The following is a 24,105-nucleotide window of genomic DNA, read 5'->3' as shown; positions in this document are numbered from 1 at the left end:
CATGTATGCATGTGAGCACAAGTGGTTGTCTGTCTCCGTGTTGGACACAAAGAAAATGAGTGGATGGTTGTTAAAAATATGATTTTTCTGCTCATTCTTTATCAATATCCATTGTTATACAAAAATACATGTTATGAGTTATATCTGCGATTTGATTGATTACTTTGATATTTTACTGACTTGACAGCTGTAGTATTGTTCAATCTTTCTACTCTTGCATTCAACAATTCAGTAGATTTCAGTGGAGCTTAGTACAACGCCCCCAACACTGGCCACTCCCAAACAATGAGGATGAAGTACGTGCGGACTCGACACACCCACCAACACTAACCCTGACTTACCCTCAGTCTGCTGGATCTGTTATTCTCCTGGGCCCTATTTCAGGAAGCCGGTTTAGAAAACTCAGAGTGAAAAACGATACTCAGGGTTGAGTAACCCCGAACTGTCCAACTCGTAATATTCGGTTTCAGAAAGGCTGATAACAATTAGTTCAGTCAACGCGGAGTTGCTTTAACCCCAAGTTAAGCGCGCGCACGAGGATACATAAAGCCCTGATTAGTGGAGCACAGATTAAGCGAGTCACCATGGAGACGGAGGGAAAGAAGGCGCGGTCAATGTATTTCACAGCGCTTGAGGCCGAAATTCTGATGGCAGCATATGCTGATAACATGCAAATTTTGCGGAAAAAAAGTAACACAGCCTCAGCTGCAAAAGAAAGGGAGCATGCATGGCAAAACATAGCCGACAGAGTCAATGCGTGAGTGTTAATATAAACATTGATCTAGGGATTTCCACCCATTTAACACGTTATTTTATTATATTATTTTATTTTTTATTTCATACATTTTATTTTGTGATGTGATGTGAGCGCAGGTGCAACCCAACAGGCCCCAAACGTTCCTGGCAGCAAGTAAAAATGAAATATAAAAATATAGTCCAAACAGGTAAGGTGTAATTGTATTATGAGCCATAGTGCTTGGTCTGTTTGTCCGATGTAAATCAATTGCAGTTAGAGGCTACATTAATTTCCCCTCTGTAAGCACTTATTGAAACTATCTGAGCACATTACAAGTACATATTTGCTTACTCTGTATGCTCAAATGTGACCCGTTATAGCCAACAGAAAAAAAGCGGAGGCCCGAAAAACAGGTGGGGGTCCTCCACCACCACCACTCACAGAGGCTGAGCAGTTGGCTTCCATATTTGTGATAATGTTGGCAGCATCACATATGATCTTCACAGTGCAGAGAACACAAATTAGCATCCATTACTATAATGAAATAATTTGTTAGTTTGAAATGCTACAGGGAACTATGTACCTGTACATTAATGCTGTGGAAAGACTTCCTGTTCACATAGTCTCCTTCATTTACTGAAGGAGCAATGATTGGAATGTGAGTGCCATCTGTACAGCCAATCACGCCTGGGAACCGTGAGAATAAATGTAAAATTTAAGTAGTAGTTCAAGTATCACCGACAAAGAGGCGGAGAAAGTCAGGGTTAGGTGAAGTAAACCTGCTAGGGGGCAGGTTAGCTTCACGGAGTGTGTCGTCATAGTAACTCGCTCAGAATTAATCTAAACTCGCTTTGTGAAACCGAAAACCCAGAGTTTCCGTTAACTCAGGATATACTTACTCAGAGTTTGCTCTAAACCGGCTTCCTGAAATAGGGCCCTGGCCTCGGACACGTCTGATGAACAGGATACTAGGGTTGGGCGATTGGACAAATTTATCAGCTATCGATGATAGGCTGAGGCTTTCATCGATCGTTATTACAGGGACGATTTATTTATTTGCCCATGAGTAAGTTTGCTAATAATGACGGAGCTAATAGAAGCAGTCAACAGAATTTTTTTTTTTTTTTTTTTTTGTGCTGTCAGCATCAACGCGCCGTCATCAAGACTAACGCGATTAACAATGAACCCATCTGTGCGCAGACGGAGTCAAAATCCCTGAAATGTCTGTCAATGCATTTTGTCAGTTTGTCCAAAGTTTGTTACTCTGCACTCCAGATGAGTCGGCGCGTTAAAGATTTTAATTGCATTTAAGCTGCATAAACGCTGACAGCGTTTTGTTTTTGTTTGTTTGTTTTTTGTGGGGAAATTAGTTCGTCCATGTTCGGACTCCTTCTGTGTTGTAATTGCGCAAATCAGTCCGTGCATGATCACATTGCCCCGCCCATCAAAAAGTCTGCGCATGAGCGAGTATACTGCCCATCGTCGATTACTGGACTGACGATTGTCGGTTGGAAAATTTTTACACATCGCCCGACCCTACAGGATACAGTTTCAGCATGAGGGACACTGGTTACACATGACTGCCTAAGCAAGAACACTGACATGTTATGCATTTACTAAGTTGTGCTAAAAGCTTCATAACAGGGTGTGACTACGAAATGGCAAAAAGAATAATCTCATGACCAGTTCTAATTTTACAGGGAGTGCAGAATTATTAGGCAAGTTGTATTTTTGAGGAATAATTTTATTATTGAACAACAACCATGTTCTCAATGAACCCAAAAAACTCATTAATATCAAAGCTGAATGTTTTTGGAAGTAGTTTTTAGTTTGTTTTTAGTTTGAGCTATTTTAGGGGGGATATCTGTGTGTGCAGGTGACTATTACTGTGCATAATTATTAGGCAACTTAACAAAAAACAAATATATACCCATTTCAATTATTTATTTTTACCAGTGAAACCAATATAACATCTCCACATTCACAAATATACATTTCTGACATTCAAAAACAAAACAAAAACAAATCAGCGACCAATATAGCCACCTTTCTTTGCAAGGACACTCAAAAGCCTGCCATCCATGGATTCTGTCAGTGTTTTGATCTGTTCACCATCAACATTGCGTGCAGCAGCAACCACAGCCTCCCAGACACTGTTCAGAGAGGTGAACTGTTTTCCCTCCTTGTAAATCTCACATTTGATGATGGACCACAGGTTCTCAATGGGGTTCAGATCAGGTGAACAAGGAGGCCATGTCATTAGTTTTTCTTCTTTTATACCCTTTCTTGCAGCCACGCTGTGGAGTACTTGGACGCGTGTGATGGAGCATTGTCCTGCATGAAAATCATGTTTTTCTTGAAGGATGCAGACTTCTTCCTGTACCACTGCTTGAAGAAGGTGTCTTCCAGAAACTGGCAGTAGGACTGGGAGTTGAGCTTGACTCCATCCTCAACCTGAAAAGGCCCCACAAGCTCATCTTTGATGATACCAGCCCAAACCAGTACTCCACCTCCACCTTGCTGGCGTCTGAGTGGGACTGGAGCTCTCTGCCCTTTACCAATCCAGCCACGGGCCCATCCATCTGGCCCATCAAGACTCACTCTCATGTCATCAGTCCATAAAACCTTAGAAAAACCAGTCTTGAGATATTTCTTGGCCCAGTCTTGACGTTTCAGCTTGTGTGTCTTGTTCAGTGGTGGTCGTCTTTCAGCCTTTCTTACCTTGGCCATGTCTCTGAGTATTGCACACCTTGTGCTTTTGGGCACTCCAGTGATGTTGCAGCTCTGAAATATGGCCAAACTGGTGGCAAGTGGCATCTTGGCAGCTGCACGCTTGACTTTTCTCAGTTCATGGGCAGTTATTTTGCACCTTGGTTTTTCCACACGCTTCTTGCGACCCTGTTGACTATTTTGAATGAAACGCTTGATTGTTCGATGATCACGCTTCAGAAGCTTTGCAATTTTGAGACTGCTGCATCCCTCTGCAAGATATCTCACTATTTTTGACTTTTCTGAGCCTGTCAAGTCCTTCTTTTGACCCATTTTGCCAAAGCAAAGGACGTTGCCTAATAATTATGCACACCTGATATAGGGTGTTGATGTCATTAGACCACACCCCTTCTCATTACAGAGATGCACATCACCTAATATGCTTAATTGGTAGTAGGCTTTCGAGCCTATACAGCTTGGAGTAAGACAACATGCATGAAGAGGATGATGTGGACAAAATACTCATTTGCCTAATAATTCTGCACTCCCTGTACGTGAAACAGGTCAACTTCTTCAATTCAATTTTTTAATATAGCGCCAAGTCACAACAACTGTCACCTCAGTGCTTTATGTTTTCAGATCCTACAATAATACTTTGAACACTAAAAGTCAGGCCGAGCCAAGCTGGGCCAAGTGGCTGCTTGTGGAAAAGACGCGTTAGAACAGGTGCGGGAAGGACAACTGCCAGGAAGACTCCACCCCAAGGTGGGGCGAGAATGTCAAGCCAGCCTGGCAGATCGACCCGCGAATGATTATGATTGATGATCATAAGGGACAAAGAAGGAAAACCAAAAACAACAAACCCCAGCCCCAAAATGCCGAACCCTGCCAATTCTCTGCTTATGGCTGCTGGAAAATAGACCTGTACCGTCCACTTTACCACATGGAGAAAGAGTCCAGCATCTGTGAGTTCATTTATTTTAGAGATCTGAGGCGGAGAATGAGTCTATTTTGCTGATACACATTAAAGGGATTATTTGCACTAGAACAAATATTTTGGGAGAAAGACCTGGGCTGGTTTGATATGTGGGTTTTTATTTTTCCCTCCAGAGCACGTTTGTCCTTGTCCTTCTTTGCTCTTTCTTCTTTTTTCTTACATTGTTTTCTGAGTGAATGCTGCTAAAGTCAGTTATTGTTTTTGTAATCAGCTGTTTCCGTTTGTAATAATTCTGCTGATTTTCTTTGTTAAACTTATTAAAATGATTCTATTGTTTTCAGTTATGTTATGTATAAGATTTTATTTAAATTAGATTTAATCTCCGGGCTTCACACAACACCACAAAGTGTCATAGCATGTGTCTTGACTGTTTTTCTGTTTGAGAGGCATTTTAAAAGCAATTTGATCCCCACTCGGCCCAGCCACTTAATCTCACTGGACTTGTCTGTAGCTGAAAATGTCCTCTCCGAGCCCCAGAGGCACAGCTTCGGCCACTCGGGCTCACTGCAATCACAGGCTATTTGCTCGGGCAATTACAAAAACGCCCTGGACTCAGGATAAATTTTAATCTTATATATCCAAATGTCAGCCCTGCTTGCTTATTAGCTATCAGCATCCTGCTGCCAATCACAGTGAAAGAGATGAGTTTTCCTCAGCGACCACACCGAAATACTAGAAATTACTTCTTCTCGTTGTAGAAGGCAAAATATTGTTGTAGTTTTCTTTCTAAGATTATGGGGTCTTTACACTACAATATAAAGTGCCTTGAATTTCAATTTCAGTTATCTACTTAAGAGGGACAATGCAGTTTAACATGGTTCCAATAGCATGAAATTGATGTGCTGCACAGAGTTTGAGGCCTCAGGTGACGGTTGTTGTGATTGGCACTATATACATGCAATTGAATCGAAATGGGGATAACTTCACAGTGTTCAAAGATCACTAAATGTTTGACAAATTAGTATTTATTATTATTTTTATTATTAAAAGTAGTCAGAGCAGTTTTAATGGATGTCACAGAGTAAAACCAGTGGTGGGCAATAGAGCAGGGCGATATGGCCAAAAATATTTATCACGATATATATTTGAAAATTTGCGATAACGATATAACAGACGATATAATTGATGCGAGACAAAATACAACTCCACAACATTACTAGCGCAAAAAGACAACCTTCCATTTATTTTCATTTAAACAAGAAGCTGGTTTTTATGTACATTAAAGCTTTATAAAAATGTAACAGTGCAAATGCAAATTCCTTGCTGAAAGTTTAACCAAAAGGCATTTCCAGTAGAAATGGGCTGACATATCCTGAGCATAACCACGTATAATATCCACTGAAGTTAAAAAGAGGTGCTTTGCAACATTAAACTGCAGTGTGCAGTACGTATTTTTCGGACCATAAGGTGCACGGGATTATAAGGCACATTAAGCGAAACAAAGCAGTCAGATAAATCAAACTTTATTAAACTCATTCTTCTTGCTTCCTCCACTTCTGTACCATTGATTCATTAATGTTGAATTCTCTGCAGCTGCTCTATTCCCATGTTGTTGCAGTATATTAATGACTAACCTCGTATTGTGGATGGATTATCTCAGTTGTTCTCCTGACTGAAGTTTGGTCCGTTTACAGCATCCTGCCATGCGATTGCATTTGTCTCTAACCATGAAGAACCTTCACGTTAACTTTTATAAGTGGAAAAGTGTTAGTGTTCGTCCTCCAGCTTCACTGTTTATGTTATGCTAACATAGCTGTGTCGCTAGCGATCACGTAGCACATCATTATATACCAGCTAGCCCAACTTCAGTAACCCTACAAACGTCACTGCTGTTTAGTTTCCTGTCTTCATTTATGTTGGAAGTGATAGCAGAGCTGTACGTTTGATTTTTTTCAGAAATCTCTCAGTCAGAACATGCTATATCATGCTTAGGTAACTAGCGAAACTAGCGAGCTAACTTCCGCTAGCTTCCTGCTAACTTCTAATTCCGTTAAATGTAATAAATTTTGTTTTCATGGATGCCTGGAAGTTAAACTTCATAGTTACACCTGGTAAAGCAGCAATGCTGATCGTTTTATTAAAGATGAAAGAATTTAGACAGTTTTTAACTCTCAGTGATGCTGCAGTGTTGTTTGACCTGAAACATACAGAGTTTAGGACCCAGATTACTCCCAGATTTAAGAGCATCTTAGTCCGACAAATACGACAATAACAACGGCCGCTTGCATGTTCTGCAAAAAAATGTGCTTTGTTGTGTATCTGACGGACAAACACCAAACCAGTTCCACATCACTGAAGTTGCACCATTTTTACAAACCAATTCTGGTTCATCTGTTTCACTCAACAATCGGCCATGTGCGTATGAAAACAAAGGCACTGCGCATGCGCGTTTTACTCATATTCTATGGCGATATTTCATTTTCCTATCGTTGCCTAACATTATACCGGTATTACCGTGAACGGTATAATATGGCCCAGCCCTAGTGGGCAATTATTTTTCCAAGTGGCCATATGAGAAACTGGGCCTGTTATGAACAACTGCACCAATAAATACTAATAAACTCCTCCTGGTAACACAATGAGCCAATGAAGCTGTGAAAAAGACTCCGTAAAAACATTTATTTTTACTATTTTCAGTGTTTTATCAGGATATAATCAACATTCTGAAAAACAATTGGAAACTAAATGTGGATGTGAGAAGTCTGAAAGTGTTTTTGCTGTCTTGCTTGTAGTTTAACTTCTTCATCAGCAGCTTTTCAGTTTATTTGGTTTTTAGGAAGAAATCTAGTGTGCTTTACCTTTGAGTTTATTACAGGTTCAGTGTCTGAGGTGGAAATAAAGAGGATGACACGAGAGAGGATCTGTATGTGGACTCGTTCACCCCTGAGAATATTTGTGAATCCAAATAGTGCCAACATCTCAGTAACACTACCACTACACTACTGCAATAGAGTTTGAAATGCAAAAACTCTGTGATTGTGTGAGCAAGCACTTTGGCGACAGTGGGAAGGAAAAACTCAGTTTTAACAGGAAGAAACCTCCGGCAGAACCAGGCTCAGGGAGGGGCGGGGCCATCTACTGCGACTGGTTGGGGCCGAGCACATAGCCCCGCCCCTCCCGTCCAACATGTTTTTCCATTACAGATTTGGACGCCCATGATTGTAACACCTTAGTGTATATTAGAATGGCAAAGGCCACCAAATTAGCCTCTGATGGAGAGTTTTTAAGAATAGTTTATTGGTTTTTGTTATTTTATGTGAAATCACAAAGTTGGTTTTGACGTCATCGCTGGGTGGTAAGTACATTGGTAAGCAAAGGTTCAGATGTCTGTTCTCGGTCTGCGTTGGTCAGCTTTGTGTATTTCGCTGCATGTTTAGTTCATAATGGCGATTCAGATTTCTTGTGCGCTGTCCATCTCTTTAGCTGGTTGACCCAGGTGTTTAAACTGGTCTAGTTTCTCTGCCTCTGTTCTTGCATGCCTGTTGTTAAACCCGTCTCCCCGTTCACACACATATTCTGTCTTGCTGCTTCTGACTTTCATTCCTCTTCTCTTCAGAGCAAACCTCCACATCTTCAGGCGCTCTTCAATCTGCTCCCTACAGTCTCATCTGCAGTTGTCATAGGCCACTAAGACTCCTGCCTGACCTCATCTGCCAATCCGTGCATCGCCACTGCAAACAGACCCAGAGTAGATCCCTGATGTAATCTCGCCCCACGTTGAACCCGGCTGTCTCAACTGCTCCTTGAGCTTTTGCCATTTAATCCTCGACTCCGCCTTCACTTCCTCGTCTTGATTTCTGCAGTCATCCTAAAAACGTCCGGTGCTGTCTACCTGCCACCACTTTCTAGTCTTATATCTCTCTCAGTTTGGCCTTTCTGCATAAGATATAATCCACCTTTGTGCACCTCCCTTTGCTGTTATATGTCACCTATGTTCTTCCCGCTTCTTAAAATGTCTTGACCACAAGTATTTCCATCCTTTTCAAAAATCCATTACCATGTAATCCATGTCCTTGTCCTGCATTTCTCTCCTTAGCACCGTGGCCACCCAACACCTGATTATCACCTCTGTTCCCTTTATCTACATGTCCACTGAAGTCTGCTACTCTGACAGCCAGCCTGAGAGCCACATACACTGACAACATTCAAAATCAGCTTTGATTTCCACCTTCAAAGTGATCCTGACTATTTGCATACTGTTCTTTTAAGATTAACCCTACACGTGCTCTCTGCACCATGCTGGAACAGCTTGAATCCACCTCGCTTCCATGTAGTCTCCTGCATGCACATATATCTGCCTTCTTTCTCTCCGTCTTGTAGGCAGGCTTTAAAGTCCCTACTCGCACCTCCACACTCCTGCCTTTCTTCTCTCCTGCCGCCTCCTGACACACCTTTCCCCCTGCCTCTTTCTTTGTCTTTGGCCAGCGGTAACAAGTTTCAGCACCCTGCTTGCCAACAGCACCCAGGGCCTGACAGATCCACTCATTCTGGATGAATGTGATGTAACCCTCCCAATTTATCCAGCCTTGAGACCTGCACTAAGAGTATGCTGGCATGTGGCCCTCTTATGGCTCCGTTAATGAATACATGTTTATGTTTAAAGTTCGCATTGACCCCGTGCAAACTGGTCATGGACAACCAAAGGGCCAAATGTGACCTGCAGGCTGTCCAGTGTCCACGTCTGGACTAAATGCATATTGAGTATCTAATGATGGATGTATATATGTGTATAATATTGTTTTCTGTTTGTTCTTGCTCCTGTCACAGGGAGGTGGTACATCTGCGAGGGCTGGCTGAAGGTGGTCCCACCAAAGGGTGCAGAGGCCAAGCCTAAGATGTTCTTCCTGTTCTCCGACATGCTGCTACAGGTCAAGCGTTGCAGCTCCCTGCATTCCACCAGTGGACAGAAGTTTACTGCCGAGCATGCCTATCCACTGCAGGACTGCACCGTAGAAAAGGTGTTTGGCCACACACGGAGCCAGGGAGGCCTGCTCACTGTAAGTGTCTGCCAGCTACTAGTCCCTGAAAAACCAGCAGAGAGGGCTCAGCCTCAACGGTTGTATGAACGGTATCTTCTTGCAGTTAGAGCTGTAAGGATTATGGAAAACGACACAACGTTTTTAATGTTGCCTGTTTACATTATTACAATTAAGATGAGATTGAAGTTCAGGCTTTCAGCTTTAATTCAAGGCTTTTAACAAAAACTACAACCTTACCTGTTCAGGTGTTACAGATATATTATAATATATCACATATTACAGATACAGTCCCCATTTTTCAAATCACTAGTTTTTAACAAGGTATAAAGTGATGATATTAATATGAACCACTCCCCCATTACTATGTAAATCCTCACTGTCATCATGATGGTGGCTGAGCGTTATGGAAACATCGTTCTTATTGTAGAGTTGAGCTCTCTGTGTTTCTTCTCTGTGTGTGCCCTGCACTGTTTCCATCTTCCAAATGTTGGGAAAAGCTGAACTTGGAAAGAAAACTGTCTGTTTTCTTGGGCAGGTGGGGAGACATCTGTTCACTGATTTCAGGGTACACATGAGTGACTCTTTAGCGGAGCATTATTTAATTTCCACTTTTGACGTATGTAGCTTTGATTTGTCTTACTTAAAGTTCCTCGATGATGAGTGGTATAACGTGTAAAAATAAGAAGTTTGCTGAATGTTTTCAAGCCTCGCTCCGTTAAATGTCATTTAGTCCTGCGTGTTGGAGGAGACCTGTGCTCCTCTTCCTCTCCTCCCTAATCACCTCTAATCCTTGTTGAAGTGGCCCAAAAGTTGAACTTTGAATGTGTTTCTCCGCTCGGTCCATCCATCGTGCAGGTCTCTGTACAGCTGCTTGCTGACAAATTGTGTCTAAATGATGTAGCTGCTGTCATGAAACATTCAAAGCAAGGAGTTGCGCGTCATTGAGCAAGGAACCAAAGCGTTTATGCAGCGAGTGTTTAGTGCCAGTGCTGCATGGTATCAATATTCATTTCAGCTGATAGGCTCTGGCTCAAAGAGCTCTTTATGCAGCGCTGCTAATGTGCTTCCCTGTGATCCAGAGCAGCCACGTCTGATGATGGTGCTGTCCACTGCTGTCTGCTCAGCTTGTCAGAAGCATTTTTGCATGTTTTCTGTCAGTAAAGCTCATTTGTCACAGAACTGGTAGCATACAGTTGGCTGATAGATCTACAACATAGAAACCAATAAAACCCGACCGGGGACGTCAAACGTAAGTCCACGGGCTGGATGTGGATACAGTTATATCCGGCCGCGAGATGATTTCACACAGCAGTTATTAATGGGCCGTCGGTACGTGGAAGTCAAACCTTCAGCCCTGTGGGACTTTATTTTAATGGTCACGCCACGCGGCCAATCGCAGACTGGGATCGTACCATTATGTCAAAGAAGGAAAGGGGTCAGATGTTCGAAAGACAGCAGGTGCAGTGGTACGGGCCAGGTACGCAGAGAGACGCCGAGCCGGATTTAAATGCAAACCTCAAACGAGCAGCGTCTGGCTGCATTTCAATGATACTGGAGACTGAAAGGATGAGTGCAGAATGTATAAAAGTAGGAGCTGGATAAACCCGTGATACACGTTTTAGTTTTAGCCATTTTCCACCGCGGAGGACAAAAAGTTCCACATCTGTACAGACCTCATGTGTTCTCCACAGTAGAAGCAACATGAACAAAAAATCACCTTCTTGAAAGAGACTCAAGTGTCCAGTTTAGTACTGAAAATTACATAAAATAAACTAAATACAGTTTCAACTACAGTTTAAAAAACCTGTAACTTTCTGTCATTTTACACTTTTATTTCTCACGTCCAAAGAGTCGTGCAGACAGATTCTCTCTTTGTCACAGCAGCTGTTTCTTCATCATCAGTGTGTGACTTCATCTGCACAGAAAGCATCAGTGGTCCAGCGGGCTGTTTGTTTCCCACGGTGGAAAATGAGTTTGACACTCCTGAGCCAGACAAAAAAGATAACCAGTTTACTTCTTTATGGGGGGGGATCCTCTTTGGTTACCTTTGTTATCTGTTATCATGTGATCATCCACCTAACACACTGTTTACTGCAACAGCTACACCCTTCTTGCACATGTTCTTTTTCAGCTACTTATTAATAAGTGACTTTTATGAAAAATCATTTCCCCTGGGGATCAATAAAGTATTCTGATCGTATCAGTAAAGGTGCGGGCATCTCAGGTTTCATTTGTTTATAGAGTAATTGGAGCTGTTGTCGGGGCTCAGCCAACAGGCCATCAGGTTTTAAACTGAGTGTATCAAATGTTAAAAATGGGAAAACATCCGTCAAACACAACAAGACGGGCAAAAAGTCTGTACAGATGATTAACTGTGAGATATGTCCGCACCTTTCATGCTTCATTTATCACGTGGATCATCATGGACATTTTCATAGGTTGGTTAAAAAATGCATTTACTTTTATTAATAAACGTTTACGTTTTAAAATGATTAATAAACACTTATTTTACATCCAAGAGGTCTGGCAAACGAGTTTATATCATAAACACGATCCAATGAAAAATAAAGAGGAAAATAACCAGTCGGGTGATTCTGATCAATATCACGTATTGATTCTCGCTGCGTTCTCATTGGCTCCTCTCTGAGAGTCACCAGCATAGCAGGACACACAGTAACTGGTTACGTTTGTGCACGTTGGAGCTGTTTTTACAGAGAAACCTTTTCTTAAAAGTAATGCAGTAGAAAGTAATGAGTTACACTACTTTTACCTAAAATACGTTGTCTAATAATTACAGTTTTTATGTAACAGTTCAGCTTTTCAGTGAAGCCTGCAGCTTTAGAACAATCTGAACCTGTAGGCTACAGAATCCGTGTCCTAATGAGGACACGCGTGATCTTTTTCTCAGTCTTTAGCTGTGAACACAAAGCCGACCGCACACAGAGGCTTTAAAGTGATGCCACAGTGATGCTACTTGAGCAATAAGAACAGGTGGACAGGGAGGCTGCAGCCTGACTGCTCGCCTGTTTCACTGTTGGAGGTCTGCATTCAGCTTCAACATCACTCTGGATTCTCGGTTTGTGCAAAGCACTGAAGTTGTGTTCGTTGTGTGTTCGTTGTGTGTGCAATAAAAATAAAAGTTTGGTCCATATTCACGCTGCCATATTTTAGACTGCGTGACTATTTTCTTCCAGCAAACAAACTGAAATCAGCACAAGTGCAGCTGGAATCAATGAGCTAAACTGATAGGCTAAGGCGAGCAGGCTAACGATTCCAACTTGATGGCCTACTGGGAACCAGTTCTCAGTTCCATCCCGACTAACCAGACTGTGTACAAGTACACAGCAGCGCTCAGTTAGTCGGCAGTATGAAGCCTTATATTTGGATGTGTTGTTTGAGGACGTTGAGCCAGTTCATTCGTCTTCTCAGAAATCCTGATTCAGTGACGTCTAGAAAGAAAACAGCATTTTTTCTAAATACTACTTTAATGCTCGTTACTTGTCGTTTTTTATATTTTGTGAAAGTGTGCAGTGGAAATGATCAGATATGCACACAGAGCAGAGTTGCAGTGACGTGACGGCTGTGTGACGGATTGTCGTGACCAGGCCAGGCTTCAGTTAAAAGCCCTGAGAATGAAAATCATCCTTCAACAGACTGATGAAAGGAAACTGATGGAGAGATTACACTCACAGCTGTGTTACAGGGAGTGCGTGTGTGTTTTAAGGACTGAGGAGTGCAGTGATGGGCGCCTGCTGTTACCTCAGTTGCTGGATCAGATTAAGCTACAGATCCATCTCCTCTGGGCCTCCAGTAAATACGTCTTCCTCCAGCCTGTCGCCGCTCTGTGACCGTCCCGTTGCACGTTATCTAATAGCAGAAATGGCATTTCATTAGCCTCTTATACCACGGAGGCCCAAGCGCATACTCGATAGCGTTACGCGTAATTCCTCATAAGGACACATTATTGATCCCTGCGTGAACTCGAGGAAAAAGACTGTCAGCACACCGCGGCCCTCCTTATACGGGGCCATGAAGTATTAAAGTCAAATTAAATTTGACAGCTGTAAATGTCATGGCAATCTATATGCTAAGTATTGGAAAAAACAAAAAAACCTCAAACGTTTTATTAAAATTTCCAGTGCCCCCTCCCCCGTTGGGTCTTATTTGTGGCTTGACGTCCATTTTTCTCTTCGTTTTGTGTCTTTTCCTTCTGAATACGTCGGCTTTCTGTATCCTCTCGCCTCTGCTCCCTTCCTGCTGCTAATATCCTCTCATTACTTGAATATTTCCCACATCCCTGACAGATTCTCTTTGATGTATAAATAATCAAGCTAAATTATGTGCAGTGATGAGGCGCTGCTGTATTATACAAAGTCATTTCTACCTAAGAGGGTCAGATTTCCTGACAAATTCCTAATTACGACATCTCAACAGAAGTGGAATCTATTTGTGCAGAAGCAACCACCCCTCCCTAAGCAGCGAGTGCCTAATATCATGCAGCACTTAGTCCGGCCCCTTTCACTGAACTTGGTGCTTTTGATGATGGTGCGTTTGAAGTCTTAATGTCTAATAAGAGACTATCGTCATTGTCTGATGAGCTGTAATCGCCTCCGTACTGGCTGAAGTTGGATATATCAGAGCTCAACAAGCTACTAGTCTCTGCAGATAAATGTTAAAGGCTCTTTAAGGTGTAATTGTGATCTTTAAGCAGTTTTCCTGATGTAACTGTGCTGCTCTGAAAGCACCTTTTGTTTGGGCTTAGATTTGTTCAGCATGTACATCCTGAAGCTGGACTGAGTAACGTGAACAAGAGAACTGATAACTGACTCATATAAAGTCCTGTCAGAACAGAGAAGTCCAAAAGAGATATGAAGACACCGTCCAGAACAATGCAGTGTTCTCTAAATCGGTTGTTAGATTTTGTTAGTTTAATTGATGCCTGGATTTTATACTCAGTCAGGATTTAAAAGCAGCAGCAGTTTTCTTTGTGTGGAGCTGATCTGGAGACAGTTTTAGCTGGTTTGTGTTGACCCCTATAGCTTTTATTGTGCAACTGCAGCCCAGTGTGCAGCTTTTATGGTTCATCTGCCCGCAGCAAGTCTGTAATGCAAGAACTGCTGTGATTGTACACAGTGCTGTGGAGTGACATCACTCTCTGATTTGTTCCAGAAAAGATTTTAATGATCGATTTTAATAAAGTTGGTGAAATCGAAGAAGGTTTCCCAAAAACACCAGCACAGTTTTTCTTGTAGTGCGTTATTGTTCCATTGTTTTACATTTCAGGGTTTTTTGCTGTAAACTGGTTCTGATTGGCCGCACAGCTTATTACATCTTGACTGAGAAGAAGTTCTTATCACATGCAGCTCGTCTTCATCAAGTATTAGAACCAGCTGGCAGCACATTAGGACCAACAGCTACTGTAAACCCATGCCTTGCTCAACAAGCACAGTGACGGGCAGCGGTTCGTCCTTCTTCCCATTTCATCGAGATCTGATTTAGTTTTATCTGAACTGGTTCCCAGTCAGATTTTGAAATCATAGTTGGATTTGAGGCTCGTAGTTGGTGTATTGTAAAGAGTAAAGCCACCGAGGTAGAGGAGGTCACCTGCTGATTGGCAGGTTGGCGGTTCGATCCCCGTCTGGTTCAGTCTGCATAGCATTAACCCCACGTTGCTCTCTGAAAGAAAGTGCCTATGTGAGGCGAGTTGTACAATTGCTCGTGTAGAGGAGAAAAGCACCATATAAGAACCCGTCCATTTACCATGTTTCATCTCTTCACAGCTGACCTTCCCCAGAGCCAATCTGCTACTGATGTCCAGCAACCAGGAGAACCTCAACGACTGGTACCAAAGCCTGAGTTCAGCTATCAGGTAAACTGTGACAGATATCTGCTCTGTTTGTGCGTCTGACCTGCAAGAAACCTCATGGACCTGCAAGTTACCCTGATATAAGTAACGTTAACCATGACAGCCCTGCTCTAGAGTGAAGCGAAACCCGGCTCTTACATTTAACACAAAGTCTTGCAGTCTGTCCTTTGAATGTCTGTTTAAAAATATGAGTAGTTTTCATAACTGCTCCTAGTCACAGTTTATCAGAGGAACTTAGCACAGTTGCACTTCGGTATATAATGAGCAGATAACATTTGATTGTACAGGTGTGGAACGAGTCTTTAACACAGGCTGTTTTGGTACCTCAGGCCTGCCCGGCTCTCAGACAGCGTCTTGGCATTAATCAGTCAGACCTTAGTAATTCTACTCCCAGCCTACCTGGCCCCAGCTCCCTGGAGGAGGACTTGGGTCAGCCCTGCTATGTGGAGCCACTGGATATGGTGAGGGCCCTGACCTCGGTGTGCCCAGCCAGGCTAATTAGTTTATCACTTTGTCAGTTAGGAGAGAGGGGAGGCTGTCAAAGAGCTCAGACCAGGCAGCAGATGGGGGCCTAGACAGGCTGTCAGCTCTAAACTCCAGGCAGTGTAATTAGCTGTGGGGGAAGACGGAGGAGAGGACCGGCTGAGAGGACCAGGGGTCAACAGCACTCACACCACTGGGGAGCAGTGTAAGGCTGAAGGGTGTGTGTGCTTGTCCGTACGTAACTGAATTATTGATTTAATAAAGACTGCAGGGTATCGTGACTGACATCTCCGAGGCTTTTGGATATCGCTCCAAAAAAGTGTTTAATGCTGTTAAGTTTCATTAGTTTTGTGTTTATTTTTAATTAATTCATTTTCATTTTTTCTGTTTCTGATGGAAAACACCACATTTCCACTCATACTGCTTAGCTGTGATTTCATGATTTTAATCACTAGTAGCTGTAGAAAAGATTTTTTTGTGTGTATCTAATTTTTCTTTTTATCAACAGCTAATAAAACACCAAAACCATGTTTTGCTGTCCTGATGGCTGTTACACACCTAGCCCCTTAATGCTAACCATGACAAATAGTTAGTAGTTTAGAGTTTTGACCTACCGTGCAGTCAAGGTTAATGTCCTCACTACGTATCTGAAACCTGACCAAGCACACAGTCACATTTGTGTAGCTTCTTAGAAGGCTTAACCTAAAACACTGTGACAAAGTGCGTAATCCTTAGGCTGATGTCACAACTGGAAAGATTTGCTTGCCCCATAGGGATGTATAATGCATCATCCCAAGGGTGAACTCAATTACTACCATTACTACTAATTGCAAGGTCAGTGGTTCAGTCACTGGCTCCTCCACTTCACATGTTGAAGTGTCCTAGAACACTTTAGGTGTGAATGTGTGGATGACTGGATATGTAAAGCGCTTTGGGGTCCTTAGGGACTAGTAAAGCGCTATATAAATACAGGCCATTTTAAAGCGAGATACTTGAGCCTAAGTTGGCCCTGAAACGTCTGTTTGGAGTGTGTGCTGCAACGTGAGGGACAGTGTAACAGAGACTTTGTCCATGCAGCGATGCTGATGGATGTCAGTGTTCCTGATCATGCTTTATAAGAAACTTGATTATGTTTGTGGTCTGAGGCATATTTAGTAACCACTGATCCTGTTTTTTATATTTACAGTGATGATTTCACAAGGTCATTTTACGTATTTTAAAGTTTGCAGTGAAATCAGCTGAGAGGAGACGGCCTTCTTTCAGAGTTCTGTATGAACTGATAACGTTCTGAGACCAAAGACTACGACTAAAATATTTATGTCGTTTTCAGCTCTTTGTCATATACAGGAAACAACGGCACATTACTACCAGTGCTAAATCCTTTGGCTCAGACCTGCTAGTAATGTGTCATTGTTACCTGTTAATCTGATGAGTAAGAGGGCAGCAAACCACTAGTTACAGATAAAATGATACCAATGAGGACCAGTCAGCCAGAGAATATAAGGTACAATGGTGTGGTGATGGTTTCCAGTTGGTAATAAATCTTGGTGTCCTGTGATGAACAGAATCCAGACGATGGAGCGAATGAGCAGAAGCGTTCATTTAATTACATCCAGGATTCACCTCAAAGACGAACACGATTGATTTCAGAAAAAGAAGACCAACTTCAGTCACTGTGTGGCTTAAAGGAAAGTTTACCATCAATCACAATACCTGAATATCTGGATGAGGCCACAGTTTCAATAGAAAGAGAAGGAAGTGCTGCTGACACCCTCTTCCTGTTTGAGACCAACGTGACCTTTATTTTTTTCTGCATTTAAAATCACGTTGAGCTGACCCAGCTGTGACTGCATGCAATCAAAAGCTAGCTGTTGGAAAACCACGTCAGTTGTACGAGCACCACAGTAAATAATCGTGTCATCTGTGTGATAATGGAGAGATGCTTTTAGATTTTGTCCCAAGCCATGAAGATAAATAGTGTAGGCCCCAGGAGAGAACCCTGCAGCACTCCGTCAGTGTTACGGAGTTAAATAAGAAGAAGAAACAACAAAACATTTGTTGAAACAACGAGCGTTTCACTTTCGTCTGACACAGGACTTTGTCTTCTTCTTTGATTCCTAGCTGGCGTTAGGCCTGGATCGGCTCCTAAGCCCATGCGCCGCAGTGGGTGCCAATGGTTGTTGAATTTCCTTCACAACTCGTTTCCATGCGTGGAGATCGTTGGCGATTGTCCTGGCCTTGTCGAGATTTATTCTGCGATTTCTGATGTTACCTTCGACCTGTTTTAGCCATGTTTTTCGCCATTCGTTGGATTCTCCGCTGTGTGGGACGTTTATGCCAGAGAAGTTGGTGTCGTAGTCGGCTCGCGTCCATTCGACACACATGGCCAAACCATCGCAATCGGAGTTTTTGAATTCCAGTCAGATGTCCTCCTATCGAAGGCGGTCTCGAAGTGATTCTCGTAATATCTGCCGAAGGCAACGCATCTGGAAAACTTCGAGCTAGTTGAGGTCTGCTTTAAGCAATGTCCACGTTTCTGATCCATAGAGTAGAATCGGCAGGATCAACGTCTGGAAAAGGCGGATTTTGGTCGAGATGGAAATATTAGTTCACTTCCACAAGCACCACTTTAAAAAAGCGGAAGTTGACCTATTTGAGTGTGCATCTCCGCCATGGACGCGACTTTCTTCTGCGCGATCAGTGAGCCCAGCTATTTGAACGGCTAAACTTGCTCTATCTGGATGTCATCAGGTGGACAATGAAAACATAGTCAGTCGGTGTTGGATACAGACTTTCTCACCTGGTCCTTTTCATGTCGGACAGTCAGAACTGAACCAGGGGCTTCTTAGTGAGGGGGGACAAATCATCAGAACCAGAGTGTTGCATGGAAAAAAGACCACAGTGTCAAACTGGTTGTAAACTGTTTACTGGATGCCATTAAATGGTGCAATTAAAAAATTAAATTAGTAAGTTGCTGCCTGTTTTGTTTTGTACAGGAAGCAGAATTCTAAGCAGACGGCGATCTATCAAAGAGACGAGCTGTGCCGCAGACCTCTGCGCTCTGCCGCCGATCGCCACAACACTGCCAACGCCGCCAGCAGAAAGAGAAACATGGTGAGTGTGTCTTTAAGCTACCAAACAGATTTTTAGGTCACTTTAACCGTTGTTGATCTTTGTGGTGGCAGAGCATTGATCATGTGTTCTGCTGCTCGGCCTTAGATAGTAGTTCTGTCTTTACTTTCCATGAATGTTACTTGAAGAAAGTTAAACTCCATTATTTTAATTTCTGTGGTTGACCAGCAGTGGATACTTAGTGGTAACATGCTTGTATACTGAGAGCACAACTGGTGGATTGGTCCCGGTCCCCACAGCATTATCATCACAGGCTCAAGACAGCCTCGCATCAAGTCTTTGTTGTTGCTCTCTGTGCTTAACGGTTTTTGTGTCCAGCTTGGATTCGCAGTCTTCCTGCCGTGTCAGATACAGCCTCAGACGGGGCTGAGTCTAAACGAACGAGTCTTAAATCTTTTCTGAATTTTACCAACAGTTTACACATTTATGACAACCAGATAGAAATGTTGATGAAGCTCACATCGCGAACAGGCACAAGAAAAATGGTATAAATGTTTGGGAATGAGCTGGTGTTCTGCATGAATCTGTCATAAAACATCGGCTTTAATGACAACGCTACCACGAGTAGTAGACAGCATTTAGGACATGAAGTTTGGCCGATGCATTTAAAGCTGTTGGTAATTCTCAGCATTTACTTGCTGCCCCTTTAAATAAATGAACAGTCACAGCAGTGACAATCACAGTCATGCCTGCCTCTGATCTTAGTACGTTCCCTTTGTCATTTATTTGAATACGTTTAAAATGAATCATTAAACCTACATACATGTGCACCAATCACCACACATCACGTCCACGCCCACACGGCGTTTTGAAGCAAGTGTAACACTGCCAGCTTCTCACAGATGTGAGTCCACTATGGAAAAGAATGAAAGAGAAGGAACGTGAAACTATAAAAGTCAACGTTTTTGCGAAGGAGGGGCCATCTTTTGGTGACACGCTGCAACTGAGTGTAAGCGGCGTGTATACAGTGGAAACGCCCAGCGGCTGGGAGCTGACCCACAGCTGGCCCACAGCTGACCCACAGCTGGCCCACAGCTGGCCCACAGCTGACCCACAGCTGACCCACAGCTGACCCACAGCTGGCCCACAGCTGGCAGGAGCGGCAGCTCTAAGTGGACGTATACGAAGCAGAATTTCTTTGATGTTTAGTCTCTTAACTCGTCTACCTCGTCCAGCTTCTACTGAGCTCTGCCGACTGCCACATCATCATCATCATCGTCATCATTGATTATTATGTGAATTCATTTTACGTTTAATAATAACAAACCACAGCATCCCCGTATCACGATGTTTTCACTAATATGTTTTTGGTTAAATGTGTTGTTCAAAATAAAACATGAATAAAATGTGACTACGTTTAAAGTTTAAATATTAATCCTGATATTTTCAAATGGTGATGATTAATTAATAAATGAGTGATGTTTCTTCTTAAGCTCAAATCTTGATTGCTGCCTGTTTAGTCATTTTTACATCACACAAGTTTGCAGCTACAAATTTAAGCTCCTGTCTTCTGTTTGTTCCTCTGCTGCTTTTTTCAGCTCACTGCTGAGATCAGTGAGCTTCCTCAGGAGCCTCCAGTTGAGCAGGAGTACAGCGCCCCCAAGAGGATGAAGCCGTCTGATGCTTCAGAGCAGAGGTGGGATGGTTTTTTCCAGTAGTACACGGACGACGACAACGACACTTTTATCTGTGCACACCGCCTCAGTAGCTTTTACAACAAAATATCAATATGATTGAAAAGCAGACTTTCAGTTTTATTTCAGTGCTTTGAACAAAAGTGTAATTACACTAATTTAGTATTTACAGACTGATGGAAAGGCGGGGCCTGTTCCCTTGTTATTCCATGAGAAGTGACGTGGATGTGAGGCAGGCCATGACCGCTGAAAACTCCAAATCAATCCAGAGAAAGGAAAAATGTTACAAATCTGTTACATTCATGAACAGAAGCACACAAAGGACCCGATGCACACGGCTTCCAGTTTTACAACCATTTATTTTCAATGTTTTACTTCGTTCAGTTCAGTTTTATTTATATAGATATATATTGCCTCAATGTGCTGTATATTATAACATAAAGACCCCACAATAATACAAAGAAAACAGAGAAACCCCAACAACCCTATGACACCATGTGAGCCCGCGCTCCATACTCTGTCTTAACAGCGAGAAACCTTCAGCAGCTCCAGCTCCTGATGTTTTTTAGTAAAGGTTTAACTACAGCCAGCTTGGAGGCCTGTGGTACACAGCTGATTATCACAGATAGGTGGATCATATTTAAGATTGTTATATAGAAGTCAAATAATGTCATTATGTGTGACTGAATGTGACTTGAAAACGTTTGTGTGTTGAGCAGTGCAGAGACTTCCAGCTGTGTGATCCTCTGATGGGCTGGAAGATGAACCCAACCCTGACTGGGAGTTTCAATAAGGACCTTTGCTGTTTTGACACGCCTGCGCTCCATAGCACCGTTTTTTCCTTTATCATGAAATCAGAAGAGCTTTATATTATTACTAAAGAGCAGCTTCTGCTACTACCCATCTCATGCAATACAAACTATAATGACCTGCTGCTATCGGGCTACAGCAAACATTCATCGCTTTGCAGAATGATATTGCAGCAACTTTTCTCCTGTATGTTTTACTCTTTTACATTTATAATCACCCCATAGTGTTGTGCAGAAATACAACAACACACATGGCAAAAGGACAGTGGTGGTTGGTCAGCGTTCGTAGTGAAAGTGTGAGACAGCAACGCAGGATCATTTGTCTGATTCAGCCTGAACGTCAGCTTGACCGGGACGAACCTCCATCAGTGTGCGCTGTCGTCAGGCAGATTATTGTTACTGCATCTAAACTGTGATTTGTATGAAACTATGAAATGGCCAATGTGAAATCAATCAATCCGATAACAGCGCCAAATGGAGACTATGACAGTTTAAATATTTAACAGTTTATTAGTCATTTGTGGATTTTTGTTAATTATAATAATGAATGATGTTACTTCTTGTTTTATTTGAAAGTGTCCATTGCTTCATAATTATGTGCACATATGCATGTCTGGAGCTCGAGTCCATAATCTTAGTGAAGCCTTAGTTATAAGATTCAGTCAACACACCGATGCATTACACACTGAGGTTACTTCATTTGCTTCTCATGATACTTGTTGATTGAATCAATCAATCAATCAATCGACTGATTCACATATATGTAGTGGATATTTAAATGATTTGCATATTGGATGAATTGCTTTGATTGTAAACTGAATATTTGCATTTAATGATCTGCAACAATGATGTAACTGTGTCCAAAAACGTATCCAGGGACAGTCCCTGTGATGTTGGCTACAGGAAATGTGAGGACGGTAACTGCCTCCCACTTCTAAACTAAACTGTTTCCAACCTGCTTACACATCTATACAACAAGTTAACTGTCTTTTATTTTGTAATTACGTTGTGTTACATGTATTCTCTGTTACGCCATTTAATCATCTCATAACAACAAATCAAAAAGTATGAATTTTTAACACTGCCTCACGTTTTAGACTTTTAATGCGTTTGCTTTAAAATTTAAAGATGTTTGTAGAAGTGGATCATTTCACAATAAAACACTGAAAGACATTTTTGTGTTTGCTGTCGTGATCTTCATCGTCAACATCACAAAAATGAAGGTAACGATTATGGAGAATGGCCAGCAAAGTCTTGCACGGTGCAGGACATCACTCCCCTCTGCTGGATAGGATTGGTACTGCATGTATTAGACAGTAAACTCTGGCTTGAAGAGCAGCGGATCACTTTGTGTGAGCTAGAAGTCAAATGTAACCCTCTCAAAGGGTTTGTAATCCTTCATCATTCATCCTTTGCTGATGAAGCACTCAGCACAGTCCTGACTGTGCGATTGAGCCTTTCCCACCATAACGCAGAGCAGCAGGAGTATCTGTTGTCTAACCTGAAGTGGGATACTTGGTCTCTTCTAGCAATCAGTCTGCACAGTGCATGGATACAAGAACTGGTATTCAATGAATAAGTGTGTTCGAATGCTCTGCTTTACTGGACATACAAGTGAAAATAACTCGATGACCTTTAACAAACCTGCAACTCATCTTTACCTCAAATGGGCCAAAGACATCAACAGCCACATCTGTAGACAGGGAGAGATCTGTTTACAGATGTGGACCATCTACAAGTAACGCAGGGAGAAATCATTTTCCTGGCAGCAGAATTTGCACTAATGAGCCAATAATGTTGGCAAAGTGGTTCCTCCCACAGCGTCCTAATTGCACAATAGATGCACTGAAGTCATGAATGTAATGCTTCACCCACAATTCTATGTGAGCAACAGAGATTTGGTCAACTCTAATGGTGGGGTCACTGGTCCCCAGTTCATAGCCTTCTCTTAGTGGTCCATGAGTGATCAGGCCCCTCACCATTGCTCCTGTGGTTTTATTACCTACAGATATAAATATCCAAGACAAACACCTTTCTCCTTCAGTCGGGCTTTTCTCTGTGCAGTTTGAGATGTGTCCAGTTTATTTCACTTACTTGGCTTCTCAGGCAGGAGTGGAAACTGTACACTTTCTTTCAATGAAATCAATAACATCATCGAAACGTGTTTGACGATGATATTTTTCCTGTCTCACACACAGTGTTTCACCATTTCTTCCATACTGGAGCAATATTCATTTCTGACAGGAAACCAGTGTCCTCAGTGACATTACAGCAAACACATCCTCAGCCTTACCTGTCAGCTGGCCTGTCTGTTGTGGCACAACTCACCCCAACTTATGAATACTTTAAACATATTATTAGAAATAGACCATCATGCCATGGAGTTATAACAGTGAGGACAGGCAGGGCTGCCGCTCACTCGGTCAGAGCAGTGAAGAAGGGGAAGTCCGCTGGTCAGGTGCGAGGAAGATGAACATGTGCGGGATGACGTGAAAATGACAGACGGAGGAAAAAAAGAAACGAGGATCTCAGAGATCTGGACCTGCCAATCAAAGAGCTGACAGCACATATAAAGGCACCAGCATCCTTTATGTGTTCATCACTTTGAGCAAACTCAAAAGCCAGTTTATGGTATTTAAGCACATACAAAGGAATGACACTGATGTCTCTGCAAGCTGGATCAAAGAGGCACGTGCAGGCTGGGGTAAGTGTGCATTTATTAAGAAGAAGTAATAGGAAACATTAATAAATATTTCAGTG

The 24,105-nt window shown here is 42.4% G+C and overlaps 1 protein-coding gene across 3 annotated transcripts in view; it reads left to right on the top strand.

The window, feature by feature from the left end:
- Positions 1-22,518, top strand: part of arhgef39 (Rho guanine nucleotide exchange factor (GEF) 39) — a 72,768-nt gene extending 50,250 nt beyond the window's left edge. For all 3 annotated transcript variants that reach the window (XM_085251538.1, XM_085251540.1, XM_085251537.1), the window contains 5 exons: positions 9,210-9,439; positions 15,202-15,290; positions 18,767-18,884; positions 20,441-20,538; positions 21,256-22,518. In XM_085251538.1, the coding sequence (XP_085107664.1) occupies positions 9,210-9,439; positions 15,202-15,290; positions 18,767-18,884; positions 20,441-20,538; positions 21,256-21,286 (566 nt within the window). In that variant the 3' untranslated portion in view covers positions 21,287-22,518. The remainder of the gene's footprint in view (positions 1-9,209; positions 9,440-15,201; positions 15,291-18,766; positions 18,885-20,440; positions 20,539-21,255) is intronic.
- The last annotated feature ends 1,587 nt before the right edge of the window (positions 22,519-24,105 follow it).

Source organism: Mchenga conophoros, linkage group LG17, assembly GCF_057382185.1.
Source record: "Mchenga conophoros isolate Kocher_MC1m ecotype Shallow Benthic linkage group LG17, M_conophoros_male_GT1.1, whole genome shotgun sequence".
Lineage (NCBI taxonomy): Eukaryota > Metazoa > Chordata > Actinopteri > Cichliformes > Cichlidae > Mchenga > Mchenga conophoros.
The sequence above is the reverse complement of the archived record's forward strand: the minus strand, read 5'-3'. Positions and strand labels throughout refer to the sequence as shown.